Raw genomic sequence first — 15,789 nt, 5'->3', positions numbered from 1 at the left:
GTTAAAAAAATGCCTGTGTGGTAAATGTTTATGTCATTGATGCATTTATTTGACGCACAGTTGAAAATTCCAATGTGCTGTACTTGTGTACTGTCCTCATTTAATTAAGGTGTTCGAAGTTATTGAGTGGTTTACAGTTTAAGATATACTATTTTATTATTCGTTCATCATTGATGTTTCTTTGTTAAGAATGACAATATTGAAACAAAATGGCTGATAAAAGCAAATTATTAAACTCTGCTTCTCTTTCACAGAATGATTGAGCAACAAAAAAAGTCATTATTTTAAGTTTTTTATATTTATAGTTGATTCTCCTGGGTCCATTAACAGTCAAATAGTCCTTATCGAATTTTCTCGTATTAATGATTTTTATTAGCCTGAAAATTTTAATCCCTCAATTCGTTATATCATATATATGTTATGCAATAGAATGCACTTTCAAATTAATCCGTGTGTACGCACGAAATCTATAAAGCTGTTGCCATTTAAAAACCTGGCAATTGACTTAAGAGAACTTGATTAGTTTATATGTATGAATTTGTAAGTTTCTGTTGATCAATTCTTAACGTCTAGACTTTTTACAAAAAGGACAATCTAAATGGTTTAAATTGCCTTAAGATTATATGAAAGCATTTCAGAATGACTTCATCGGTTCTTGTTTTCCACTTCAATAACCATCATAGCATACTTATGTAAAAAAAACAAATGTGCCTCTCTATTAATATCCATGCGCACTGATTTATATAAGACTCGTGTCTTCTGTTCAGATTAGGACATGTGTCATTTAGAGATTATGTCACTTCTCCAGCCTACATAAGAAGAATTTACGACGTGGATTTTCCAATTACTATAAACTTGACAAATCCAAGTTTATTTAAAAAATGAGGTAGTTTTCCTCGGAGTTCAGTATTTTTGTGATTTTACTTTTAAGAGAACCTTATGGCAAATCTGGATGCAAACATTTTTTGCAACTCATTTGAACCTTCTTCTCTCAAGAGAAAGATAACATGCTAGATAAACTCACTGGAGGTGTAACGACACAATTAAAGCTGTTAAGTTTCTCCTTGATAATATCTATGTACATTCGGTAACACAATTTAACGACAGAATGTAGGTATTCCTATGAGCACTAACTGCGCATTGAAATACATACAAAACAATGATATATATTATCTAGTCCATGCATCTTTAATTGTTTATTTCGGACTTTCATTTTTTCGATATACGTTTTAGTAAGATAAGCATCGAAATAACTGCTATTTTGTATAAAATAATGGGATGAATTACTAGTGATATGTTATAAACATCATACAAAAAAATAAAATAAATAAAGTTATTGTGTGTTTCACAGTTTTTCTCAATTTTGTCTATTGTTTGTAAACAATGTACAATGTGTGTATAGACTTATGACTTTACTATTATAAAATTTAATCCGGATTCTGATAATCTGTTAACAGATTCTTCACCTCTATTTTCCATGCATTCGTTTATCGAACTCATCCATTTAAAACTTAATATTGTTATCCACATCATTAAGAGTCCGATCAAACTGTTGTTAAGTATTACATTGTAGTTTCTACATGGCGTGTATATCGCATGAAACTAATTGCATCGTGTTACGAAGCAATAATTCCTACTGCTTAAATTGAATTATTTGATAAGATTGTTAAACCTATTTTATTCGAGATGGCTTGTAAAACTAAGATTTATTGGCAGTATTGACCACAGCTTTTTATTATTTACACAAATTTAAATATGTACACATATAGATTCAACGATATATATTGTTCAACTAGATAGATTCATAGATAACTAGATTCATAGATGTATAGATCATTTTTTGGTTACCTCTGGCAACCTACAGATAACTAGATAGAGATATATAGATAGATAGATGTATGATCCTGGGATACAGCGATCAACTAACTTAGCTGTTGGATCCTGGGATACAGCGATCCACAAAATGTACTTTTAATATCACTAAAATATAGACAACTGTAACTGTAGTTTATCACACGCAGCGAAGTTGCCAAACACATTTTTCACTTTTTGACGATCAAATGTTTCTATACAACCAACATCTAACTGACTACTGCAATTTTTGACATCACATGGCAAATCATCAACGGAGAAGAATTTTTCATACTGGAACTCTAACTACTCGTATATACATGTACCTGAAAATAAAAAAAACAAAAGAGCAGTACCCAAACAAAACTACATGGTTTAACTATATATAGTGGAGGGAGGGTGGGTATTTTCAAAATACTTCTCTCTGTATTGTAATTACACGTCTGTTCACTTGCAGCTCAAAGTTAGAAAGAATGCTAACGTCAAATTGACGTCACCACTATACATCTTATCGACTACATATGAATTTATAAAGGAAAGCACTGCAACGGACGAGATTAAAACTTTCCACTAGAATAACCGAATTTATGTATATTACATAAATTCTATTATTCGAGATGGCTTGTAAAACTAAGATTTATTGGCAGTATTGACCACAGCTTTTTATTATTTACACAAATTTAAATATGTACACATATAGATTCAACGATATATATTGTTCAACTAGATAGATTCATAGATAACTAGATTCATAGATGTATAGATCATTTTTTGGTTACCTCTGGCAACCTACAGATAACTAGATAGATATATATAGATAGATAGATGTATGATCCTGGGATACAGCGATCAACTAACTTAGCTGTTGGATCCTGGGATACAGCGATCCACAAAATCATGGTACTTTTAATATCACTAAAATATAGACAACTGTAACTGTAGTTTATCACACGCAGCGAAGTTGCCAAATTGATTAGGTACGGTATATGTTAAACTCAACCGTACCGGATCAACCGCCACTAAAGTGGGGATGAAGCTGCGATAGGACATAGGACTGTGGCCAATACTGTTTTAAAATTATCTAAGATATACACATACTAGTACCAAATGTATCTGGATATGTTTAAGAACCAGAACAATTAAACATTTCAAGCGCACCTAAATTGTCCTTGCAAATTATTTAGAAATATGTCATTTCCTAGATCAGTCAAATGAACATCATCTTCCTTTAAAAAAAGTACTATTATGAAGAATATCTGGATATTTTATATAATGTCCCCCATTCTTTAACACGAATGATACAATGGCACTATTTATCCTAATTCTGCATGTCATCATGCTATCCTGACTTTTTAAATGACGCCAATTTGTTCTGGGTAAAATCTGAGAGCAGACAATCGAACTATTAGGTAGATACTTTGTACCTTCTCCAAGGTGACCTTGATTTCATTCCTTAAAAACCCTAATTTGTCTTCCCCAAATCATTTCCAGCAATATGAAGGACAAGATATTTCGGCGCTTTTTCATATTTTATCAGTCTTTTATTGTCGATTCCAAATCTTTTAAACCCATGCCACCAAATTTTAACTCCTATTCTATGAAGACCTAAATTTACACCACCTGTTCTACTTTTTGCGTGTACAAATGCATTTCTTATCAAAGATGAGCCTACTATCCATACTGACACTTCTTGGCCTACAATTTGATACATGTATGTATTGACATGAAATATACTAAATTGACCATCAAATTCAACGAAATTTATTCAAAATTGTGGTATTCGTATATAACTTTTGAAATTATCAGAACTCCAACGACCCATTACTTTAATTTTCTCGTCAGAAAAAACAAGCATAGTTGCTGAAGTAGCACTACCGATTCTAAATGAGTGCGTCCCATACTTTGATTGATCAAAACCAATATACCCCAGGGGCCAGGGCTTATTTTAGAATTCCTGAAAACTGATATCGAGTCATCGGAGAGCCATCAAAGTGGCAAAATAATTGACCACTAATTCGAGGTCGAATCTTTAAATATTCTTGCAGTAATTTTAACGGACAAATTCCAACATCTGATTGTCGGGCCACAAAAATTGAAGTCCCTCGACCTAGCTGGTCTGCTTTTGAAGACGCAAAGTATATTTTTATATTATAATTAGTAACCTCCACATTTTCAATTTTAATGGCATTATTGGACCCTTCCCTGCCACATGCAGTTGTCATTTCACCAACTCGCAGAAATGCAAAAAAATCCCATTGAAAAAGCACTAGAAAATAAGACAACTTCATATCTGGAGCTAGAAAATGCGGGCAAAATCTTTATAATATTTTTTAACAGATCTATAGTAATAGGTAATCTACTAGTACTGTCAGGTCTCTTTAACTTTGACCTTGCTATTCCATCAATCATTAATTTTCACTTACAACAAATAATTGAGACATCTTCGTAATTATTAATCTTATTATAAAAAACTGCATGATAGCTGAAATATAACATTTCACCGTAGATGGAGCCATGTCCAAGCAAGACGTGTATGCAATGAACTGAGTAATGTCGTTCAATGGTATTGGAAAACTATGATCTTAATCAAAACTATCCATAAATTTAGCTAAAGCATTTAAAGCTCGTTGATAAGCTTGAATTGTATTAGGAGCAAACGAACAATTAATTAATCTGTTTGTTTCAAACTCAATATCAATTTCTGAACTCTTCTGGGTTGTTTTCTGGAACCGACTCGGCCCCGGATGCTAGTTCCCGGAATCTCTTCAACTGAAAACGAGAAATCGCGTCTGCAATTTCATTTTTACAACCATCAATATGTTGTGCTTCAAACTGAATATTGTGCTGCATTGTAAAAAGAACAAGGGGGCGAATAAATGCCATCACACGCTTCGACTTGGCAGTTCTTTTATTGACAATGCTAACTAATGCCATATTGTCAATTCGAAATAAAATCTTTCGATTTTGGAAATTTGATGCCCATATAAACATAGCTAAAACAATTGGAACTAACTCTAAAAAAGTAATGTCCTTCATGATTGGCATATTTGACCATGCTTCCGGCCATTTATATTGTGCCCATTTACCATCAAAATATGCACCACAACCTAAATCAGAGTTACCACAGCTGTCAGTGTACAAATGCAGCGTTTCATTTGTTATCCACGTGTTTTCTGATAGATAACAATCTCCGTTAAAATGTTCCAGAAAAATCAGCCAAATTTTTGCATCTTCTCTGAGATCATTATTATTCTAATTGAATAAAAAGGCTTTTATTTTTTAATAAACCCTATGACATCATGAAACCTGCGAAGGAAAGCCCTAGACGAAGTAATCGCCCTTGAACAGGAAGCCATCAAACCCACTACTGATTCTAAGTCCTTTTGTGTAATCTTTTTATTCAACATTCACTGGTTGCATATATAACAACCAAAGCTCATTGTCTATATTACTCCATAAACTGGATGGTTCATGAGCTTTTCTTAGTCTATATTGCTCATCGTAATTTTTCCAACCCATACCTTGGTTTCTTTGAGCCCCAAGGCGTATTGTGTGCATGTATTTTAACAATTCCTTAAATCGGTTTACGTGCACAGCACAATAAATATAAATAAAAATGATGAAAGCATCTGTCCACTTTTCAATATTTGTAATTTTTGATTGTTGAGAAATGGGTTGTAAAATGAATTCCCCTTGAGCCCATGTCAACTTTTGTTTGTCAGAACCCGTGATGACTGAATTTTTTAATAGACTAGCTAAATCTATGAATTCCCCTTTCAATATTTTTTCTTTAATTGACTGTGTTACATTTATGCCTAGATTCTCATGAACACTTTCAAATCTATTGGGAATTTGTACATAATCATTATTGGTCACATTACCTGTTTGTGACACAAACTGTGTGTTATCAACAGTTGGCTGGGGGTCTATTGCTCGTCTTGGTTGCCATGGTAACATGTCCGGAATGTGGACAGAGTTGTCCTGAATGCTAGAAAATGTTGGCATCAACATTCTTGTCGTTGATACTTTTGTTGCAGTTGTTGGTATGGCAGCGCCGTCATGTCCCGAAGTTGTATAGATAGCCTCAGGCCTTGTTACCGTCGATGATTGTACTGACGCCCGTGACGAAACTCCCTTCGACACCACCGGGGTCCTTCTTAATCCAGCTCTCGCTGATGCTGGTACCTCTTCTCAACATACTGAAACTCACAATCAAATTTATGTATTCATTTATTTTTATTAAATTTATTTATTTACTTATTTCAAATTTATTCGTTTGTTTGTGTGTGTAACCAAGAGTCTTTAATCAATGACAATATATCTTAAAGCTGTAGCCGTTCAAACGATGTATTATCGTTTTTGTTGAATTGATAGTATGTCGTGTTCTACGAAGTAATTACTTCCGCAGCAGAATCACTGGGTGAATTATTCACCAAATATAAAGTCACCACAAAAATATAATTTCTTTAACTTAAGTCGTATTGTGATTAAATAATTTTTCTTTTATTTCATATTCGGCACCACGTCGCGGCCACGCCGTTTCGAAATTCAACAATTTCTAACTATTTTACAATTCTTTTATTAAAACAATTGTTTGTATTATCCATATATCTCTTTGCCTATTATACATATATAAAATACCAACTTTAATATCCACTATAGTAATTCAACTTGATATTTTCAAAATACTTCTCTCTGTATTGTAATTACACGTCTGTTCACTTGCAGCTCAAAGTTAGAAAGAATGCTAACGTCAAATTGACGTCACCACTATACATCATATCGACTACATATGAATTTATAAAGGAAAGCACTGCAACGGACGAGATTAAAACTTTCCACTAGAATAACCGAATTTATGTATATTACATAAATTCTATTAATTTATGGGAGTGAAGTCTGGGGTTTTGGTAATAATTCGGTTATAGAAAGGGTTCATATGAAATTCTGCAAACTTTTGCTTAAGGTTAAAAATTCTACACCTAATTTCATGATATACGGAGAATTGGGCAGATATCCTTTGGAAATTGATATAAAACTCCGTATAATTAACTACTGGACTAAATTGTTGTCTGGAAAACAAGAAAAACTTCCTGCAATACTATACAAGTACTCATTGTATAAATATAAAAATGATATTACATGGTTGAAACATGTTAAATCCATTCTTGATGAATCTGGTTTATCATTTGTGTGGGATACCCAATATTTTGTAAACGATACATAGCTTTATACTATTGTTAAACAAAATCTTGTTGATCAATTTAAGCAGAAATGGCACACTAACGTGCAAGAATCACCAAAAGCTATAAACTACCGTATGTATAAAGAAAACTGTGAATTTGAATATTATTTTAAAAATTTAGATGATAGAAATATTATTACATTATGTAGATTGAGAACAGGAATTCATAGATTTCCTATTGAGACTGGTAGATGGCAAAACGTTGCAAGAGAAAATAGAAAATGCTTACTTTGTAATTCTGGCGAAATCGGAGATGAATTTCATTATATTTTTATGTGTTCTGTATTCAATGATGAGCGTAAACAATTTTTGAGAAAAAAATAAATAAATCAACCAAATGCATTAAAATTTAATGAACTGATGAATAGTAAAAATCTTTCTGATCTTAATAACTTGTGCAAATATATAAGACATGTAAATATTCAGATAGGCTCTCCTGGGTAATTCATGTACTTGATATCATTTAGTTTAATATGTATATCGTAATATATTATATGTACCTCCTCTTGCTTTCGTATAATTTTTTGTAAGTCTGTACATATACACTATGTAATTATTGTGTGTATCTCTATACCATTGTAATTTGGTTTGTTGAGAAATAAAGATATATATATAACGAATTTATGACCATTATTTCCAGATTTCTTTCCTATGAATAGAAAACTACATAAGCAGGACAATGTAACATATTTGAACCCTTATGCAAAGGAATCTTTTAAAATGAGTTTGTTTGAACTGAAAAGTTAGAGAAATACTATCGCTTTTGTGCTGTTTTACATTTTGACGAATGCTGGCGCGAATATTATATACCATGGTAATGTACAATAATTTGTCAGAAGAGTTAACATTACAATGTTTTTATGTCATGAAAATAATATTTCATGTCACGAAAATAAAATCAATGTTTGGATTAAAAAAGAAAAATGTGATTTTCTTATACAAAAACATGAAAGCTTAAATCAAACAGGTATGTATCTAATTATTTCGGTAGTCCCTAAATGATAAATTAATGCTTCTTACTCTATCTTTTGACAATCATGTCAGGCCTCTTTTTCTCAACCCTGACAGTTTCTACAGTTATCAAAGCCTTTTCGAAAAAAATCTTATAATTCTATAAATTCATACACAAGTGAAAAAAAATTATGAAACATTGCTGTTGTGCACAAATACAAACTTATGTTGATACTCTAATTTGTCCTAAAAACTATTTTTGTACTTAAAATTTTATGTAAATATATATATTTTGTATTTCAGGACTTTATATTGGGCTGATCCTGGCAGATCGGTTATCGAATCTTCATACATGAATGGGGATAACAGAACTGTTCTTCCTATTGAAGACATAAGTCATCCAAACCATCTATTCATAGATTTTCGTTTTGATGAGTAAGTATGTTTTTATAACTTCCATTTTCACGAAAATATTTTTTCCATAGTCACCATGTCAATGACGCCCATTCATCATTCAAAGTCAACCATGAAATCTCTGCCATTTCCTGGCTTTATTAGACAAGTCAGGAACGTAATCATGTCAACGAATTGCCTCTGTCAGCTCAAAGACAAACACTTAAATTGTTCTCCAGAGTTATCACCCATAAGCTTTTTTTGCTTCTTGCTTTAAAATGATAATTTATATACAATGGCCAACAGAATCATCAAGAAAAAATCATGTTCAAACGAGTTTCTGATCTCTTTTTCTCTGATTTTCCTAACTGAACGAATTTTAAATCATCTTATACGGTTATAATGTTCCAAATTAACTATTTGTATGCATTGTCTGTTGCTATTGGCATTAATGGACTTTCAACTGAGAAGGTAGCCTGGAGACCTTTAAAGAATCATAGAATACGTTTTTGCGTGTGGGCTTCAAATAAAAAAAAGTTGTACTTTGCATTTTAATTTACACTCTTCATTGTAGGCTATTAAAACTATTATTTCCAATTATATTATGAGTTACATTTGATTCATCTATTAGTTCAAAAAGCATTATGTTTTTCTTCATAAAATCTAGATCTAATGATGTAGATTAAAATAGTTTTTGGTTGTCACGGTTGCCGAGAAGGAAGGTGCTAAATTTTCTAGATCAGACAATTTTTCGTACAAAACAATCTTAAAGATTTAACGAAAACCATTAAATCTTAATTCCTCTAGTACAAGGTTTTAAGATTTATCTCATAACAGGATTGTTTAAGCAAAATTATGAACTCAAATGCAGATATTTATTTTACTTATGTCAAGGACATTTTGTGTCAACGCTTCACGATAGAAATTTTCAAAATTTTAAATTTGTCTCTAAATTGCCCATAAAACATTGATTAACATAGTTTCAGGAATAACTTAAACAGATAACAATATATGCCATTGATAGAAAACTTTTGAAAAAACCTCACCAGTAAACGTGAATTTAATATATAGTATAATTACTTATTCTAACATGACGTCCTTCAAACGCTATGAGTACACACCCGTGGTAAAATATGAATATATTTCATGGGCGGTTCCCATTGTACCCCCACGTCATACGTTTTTTAATGAATGAGGAACCCGACTTCATAGAACATTGACGTAAGAATATAAGCATTTTTACGGGAAAATTCACGCTTGTGAATCCGAAAATCATCACAACAAGGAAACGAAAACAAACGATGCTAAAATGTCGTATAAGCCTCTTTTTTTTATACATGTTAGACATATAAGTTAATTTTCCTTTAAATGCATCTCAAACTATATAAATATGTTATTTTTAATAGTTAAAACATGTCACTTATTCAGTTTGCTCCGTGCTTTTACGTCAATTTAATAGTGGGTTTATTTATGAGAACGGCAAATATTTGCCTCCGCCTTGAACGCTTTGATCCAAAAGAATTGCCGTATTTGTCCTATTAGAATCGAAATCATTCATGGGAGCTTGAATATATCTAGATTTTACCATGGGTTGTCCTTTTATGCCTATATTTTACCCCTCGTTAACGCTCAGGGTAAAATATTTGTCATAAAGGGCCAACCCGTGGTAAAATCACGATATATTCAAGCCCCCATGAATTATTTCTTAAATTTATCTAGGACACTAACCAACATATTTTTGCAGCAAATATCCCATACACCCACTGAGTATTTATACAGGTGTTTGTCAACTGAGTTGTTTCAATCTTAACTTTAATGTTTGTCAGTTTCACCTCTCCCATTGAAAAAAGTAACTAGTAAGATCTATTCTCCTTGTAAACATATTAAGACTATTTTTAAACATTTATATCAACCTGAGAACGAACTAAAAAGTGACGCGAAAAATAACTCTTGTTCTTAGCATAAGGAAGGACATATAGTCAACAATGACACGAGTGATTCGAATGATATACTGGTTTTGAAGATCCATCAGTTTCTTTGTACACCTGTTGATGCTAGCAGGTTTATACGTGTCACTTTCATCAATTAACAAATACTAACTTATTGACTTGTCGAGAATGTATACGTAGTAAACGATACATAAACCGACCTGTTCACGACCTTAAAGTGTACAAATACTCCAATTAACCATTTAAATGTTTTATTTTTATTTCTTGCGATCAACACCTACAAAAAAATCTCGACATTTCAATGATCGACGTTGTTCAAAATACAAGTGACGTTTCATCTCATGTTTTACCGGATTTTAAAATATGACATTGTTTACAAAGCAAAATAAGAGTGTCATACTAGAATATAAACAAGACAATGTACCAAACTTGATAATATTCTGCCTGTAACTCAGACAACCTGCTTTAGTACAACTTGAAACGTTTTCAAATGAACAAATTTTAAGAATTGACATTTCTTTATGTCACAGAGAACGCGGTAGAGTTGGTAACAAAATGTAAATAACAAAAATACCACAGAAAACTCAACACGGAAGGAAAGTTCCTAAAGAAATGGTAAATGGCTAAACCTCTCACGCGTATGACAGTTGCAGAAAATTTTGCAACTACATTGTAATGTTCAAAGAAAGATTTGCATTTTTAACAACGACCTCAATTCCTTATTATAGGACCTCGGCGGCTAAATGGTCTAAGTAGTCGATTACTATACCACAGGCCAATGAACACTGAGATTGTGAGTTCGATCTCTAACGAGGAAAGTGCACTTGACTCCAATTTAATTGACTGGGATTGTTATTTTTTTCTACTGAAGGTCGGTGGTTCTCTCAGGACGATCAGGCTTCATCAAAATATTAAAAAAGACTGCCACAAAATAGTACAATAGTGTTGGAAGTGGTGTTAAAACCCCAATCAACCAATCAACCAATCATTTTGACATCTAACTTCTAATATGGATCACAATTGCATGCAACATCCCATCGAAATCAGTTCTATATGATATCAAAACCAATTAGAATTTAAAAGATATCTGATGCTTTGCGGACGTCCATCGGTAGGTTGACTGTCACAAACTGAGCTTACCTGGTGACGCGTTGCGGAGACAGTTAGACGACTATTTGCGATAACAAAATTAACGATGGCCGTCCGCAAAACTTTAAATACAATACTACAGTGATCTCAATTGTTAAGCAAAACTTGTACATCATTTAATTTCCATCATTATTTCAGTCCAAAACTTTCATAAAAGAAAGTTCCACGAAAATATGTTATCTTCTTTGGCCCCTAATCTAGATGTCATATTTATATTCCGGCAACAAACATAAACAGCCGCCGTTTTATGATATTTTGGTCGCAGAGTTGTATATAATTTGATAAAAGAAGTTTTCTAGGTGCAACATGTCAGTTTTCTGCGTGTTATTGTGGAAATTAAATGTCACTAATTCCAGAATTTTAAATAACGGCTCCTTTAGTTACAGATAGGGAGATAGGTAATTTCACGCTTACTGTCATCCTATCACAATAATCATTGATACTAAACAATTGCAGAAGAATAATTATTTTCCCTAGATATACCTGGGTGTTTCTAGGATTGACATCTAGTAATCTCGATATCAAAGATTTTCAAATTGTCCTGTCTGCTACAAATGTTATATTGTAACTAATACATCCGATTTCTATAGTCAAATACTGAACTATATATGCATATTGAATGTCTTGATTTAATAATATATGACACAAATTAAGTGTTGTCTTCTTAAGCTAGGCAGGTGTGCTATGTTAGACATATAATAACCCATTGTACACAACAAAGTTCAATCATTTTATTTATTGAGCAGCATGTTAAACCCACTCATATTATCTTGATTGTAAAATATAGTCGCGTTGTCTCACAATATGGTTTAAATTAATTACGTCTTATTGTTTCTTGTGTTTCCGTACATTACTCGTCAAGGAAGTCAGGGGGCTGGTGTTTCCACAATCCTTTCATCGAAATTAAATAAACATAATTTAAGTACAATTTCACTAAAACATGATAAAGACAATATGACTGAAATAAATTCTTGCATCGCAAATGTCTTGAAGTGATTCGTTGAACTATCGTTTCATATTATGCTTGACAAACATAAAACTTTAAAATAAAGTGCTATGCCCACAGTAGTCTAGATATAATTGTGAAATTGCGACGAACATAAAATGGTTAACCTACTATTTACTTGAGTTTATATGGTAAAATAGCGGTAATTTTATGTTTGCAGGCTGTTCTGGGCTGATTCCGGACTAAATCAAGTATCTAGTTTTAACTTGAAAACAGGGGAAATCGGTGTTCGATTTAGACAGCAGTCGTCAACATTTTTTGGTCTTAGCATTTATCAGGTAATCAACTGTAGTACACTTTAAACTAGAATACAATGTTTATAAATCACAGCTACTTGATAATAGTCATAGAAAGACTAAAACAAGAATGCAAGCATCGAATAATATTCAACAAGTAAATTAACTCATCATAGATTCCAGGACTAAATTTTGTATATACGCCAGACGCGCGTTTCGTCTACAAAAGACTCATCAGTGGCGTTCGATTCCAAAGAAGTTAAAAAAAAGCTAAATAAAATACGCAGTTTAAGAGCAATTAGGACCAAAATTCCTAAAAGTTTTGCCAAATACAGCTAAGGGCAATCTATGCCTGTGGTAGAAAAGCCTTAATATTTCCAAAAATTCTAAATTTTGTAAACAGTTAATTTGTAAATATAACCATATCAATGATAATTCATGTCAGCACACAAAGGGCTGACTACTGGTCTTGTGATACCCTCTGGGAAATAAATCTCCACCAGCAGTGGCATCGACCCAGTGGTTGTAAATAAACTCATCATAGATACCAGGACTAAATTTTGTATATACGCCATACGCGCGTTTCGTCTACAAAAGACTCATCAGTGACGCTCGATTCCAAAAAAAGTTAAAAAGGCCATATAAAATACGAAGTTTAAGAGCATTAAGGACCAAAATTCCTAAAAGTTTTGCCAAATACAGCTACGGGCAATCTACGTCTGAGGTAGAAAACCTTTAGTATTTCCAAAAATTCTAAATTTTGTAAACAAAAACTAAAGACACACAAAATGTAGGGCATGTATTATGTATAACGTTAACTGTCGTTATGTAATGATTCCTTAGTGTTTTTCTTTGGATTTTGTTTCTCTTGAATCAGATTTGTGCCATTTCGTAGAACTTAGATACAAATAAGAAGAAAAAATGTATGGATTTGTAGCATTTTTTGTTGCAATTTAGGCGTTTCTGTTTTTCGTTGTTTTCCTTTGGTGTTTCCAACCGTTTTAGTTTGTTATCCGGATTTGTTTCTCTCAATCGATTTATGACTTTCAAACAGCAATAAACTACTGTTGCCTTACTTTGGTACACATCAAATGAGATTTTTAAAAACGTTGCAACCTCATCATATTACTCTTGAAATCACCTTGTCTGTCTGTCTGTCTGTCTTTTTATTCATTCAGCTTCGTCTCCAGGCACAGCTGTTCTGCTCTATAGTTAAGGTTGATTAGGATAAGGATGTAGATGTATCATGACAAGCGTTGCATTAAGTATCCAGACTCTGGTTTATGACACAGATCACTCAGTCTTGACTTTGAATTTAGTTTGGTTTGTGACACAGATTACTCGGTCTTGACTTTGAATTTAGTTTGGTTTGTTACACAGATCACTCAGTCTTGACTTTGAATTTAGTTTGGCTTGTGACACAGATCACTCAGTCTTGACTTTGAATTTAGTTTGGCTTGTGACACAGATCACTCACTCTTGACTTTTAGTACTATTTTATTAAGTTTGATTAGATAACGTCTACAGAAGGCATTAACAAGATGTCCCTTATAAAATGACAAAATCAAAAGCTCAGACACACCAAATGAATGTAAACCAATTGCCATATATCTGACTTTGTACAGACAATATGAATTTATAGATAGTTAAACCTCTAACTTGTATGACAGTCGAATAAAATTCCGTAATATTGACAATAAAGCATGTAAAAACTAAACATACATTATTCCGTCTGATTGATTTACCGATAGCCACTGGTTAGCCTCGAATATATAAAATGAAAATGTCAAAAACCCTTAATTCTCAAACTTACATTGTGTTGGTAGTGATATACGAAAATTAGAACACAAAATTTGTAACGCAACACACGACTCTACACGAAAAATTCAGTTTCAAATCTCGCTTAGTCATTTAAAATTGGATATGAAGTTAGCAGAGTTAAACAATGAATGAATGCTTCAAATAAAGGCAACATCAGTATGCCGCTGTACGAAAGTCATTAGTCGATTGAGAGAAACAAAAACTGAGGAAATCAACGAAACAACAGAAACACTGAAGTGCAACAAAAACCAAACGACAATGCAATACACACAGAAACGAAATATAAGATAACAATTGATTGCCATTTTCCAGGACATTTAAGAAAAAAATGGTGTGTTGAATTTGGTTTTGTGGCTAGCCAAACCCCCTGCTTTTAAACTGTATCGATAAAAACAACTTGCAAGGTTTATTAGTCTTGGCAAGGACGATAATGATTTGCAGGGCGAAATGGTTTTTTATGACTCAAACCTTTTATTTGACATACAAATTATTTTATTTTAAAATGTTTCATTTCTTTCTCAATTTTTTCAGGATTATCTTATATGGACTGATCAAGACAAGAATAACGGTATTCATGTAGCGGATATATCGACTGGAAAGAAAATGAGAGGCATTCTACATCCTCCATTTGGTCAGGCAAATGACGTAATATCTTATGATAAAGCCAATCAACCTCAATTTAATGGTTAGTATACATATTCAAAACTGGTTTATTGTTCATAACTAAACCACTGCTTGTATACTAAGTAATTGATCGCTTCAGTGTTTACACTTACTGTTTCATTCAATAATCGTTAAAAATAAACATTTTGGGAAAAAACAACATCTAAGAATAATTCATGTGGAATGTCATCTGGTTATTTTCACCCTACTGAGAGAGCCGACTGCGCGATGGTTTTATGGCCATATAAGGAATCTGTTTTAATGCGAACCCGTTAGGTTTTTTTATCATATAAAAATTAAAAGCCATAGTCCTTTTTCCTTGATGTAATCATTGAGAAAGGTTTTATAATGTCCATACGTTTTTCATTTTTAGACAATAATGAGTAAAAATGTTGACCATTATTAAACAAAAAATAAGGATAAATCTATAAAAGAGGGGCGAAAGATACCAGAGGGACATTCAAACCCACAGATCGAAAATAAACTATTATTCGTCTGTTCATTGCCAAAACAAAAAAAGTCAAA

The 15,789-nt window shown here is 32.5% G+C and overlaps 1 protein-coding gene across 1 annotated transcript in view; it reads left to right on the top strand.

Moving 5' to 3' along the window:
- The window catches only part of LOC134712521 (low-density lipoprotein receptor-related protein 4-like), a 65,368-nt gene that overhangs the window by 27,169 nt on the left and 22,410 nt on the right, over positions 1-15,789 (top strand). Inside the window, exons 8-10 of the mRNA XM_063574151.1 lie at positions 8,351-8,482; positions 12,705-12,822; positions 15,133-15,286. Coding sequence (XP_063430221.1) covers positions 8,351-8,482; positions 12,705-12,822; positions 15,133-15,286 — 404 coding nt within the window. The remainder of the gene's footprint in view (positions 1-8,350; positions 8,483-12,704; positions 12,823-15,132; positions 15,287-15,789) is intronic.

This window comes from Mytilus trossulus, chromosome 3 (assembly GCF_036588685.1).
Source record: "Mytilus trossulus isolate FHL-02 chromosome 3, PNRI_Mtr1.1.1.hap1, whole genome shotgun sequence".
NCBI lineage: Eukaryota > Metazoa > Mollusca > Bivalvia > Mytilida > Mytilidae > Mytilus > Mytilus trossulus.
The sequence above is the reverse complement of the archived record's forward strand: the minus strand, read 5'-3'. Positions and strand labels throughout refer to the sequence as shown.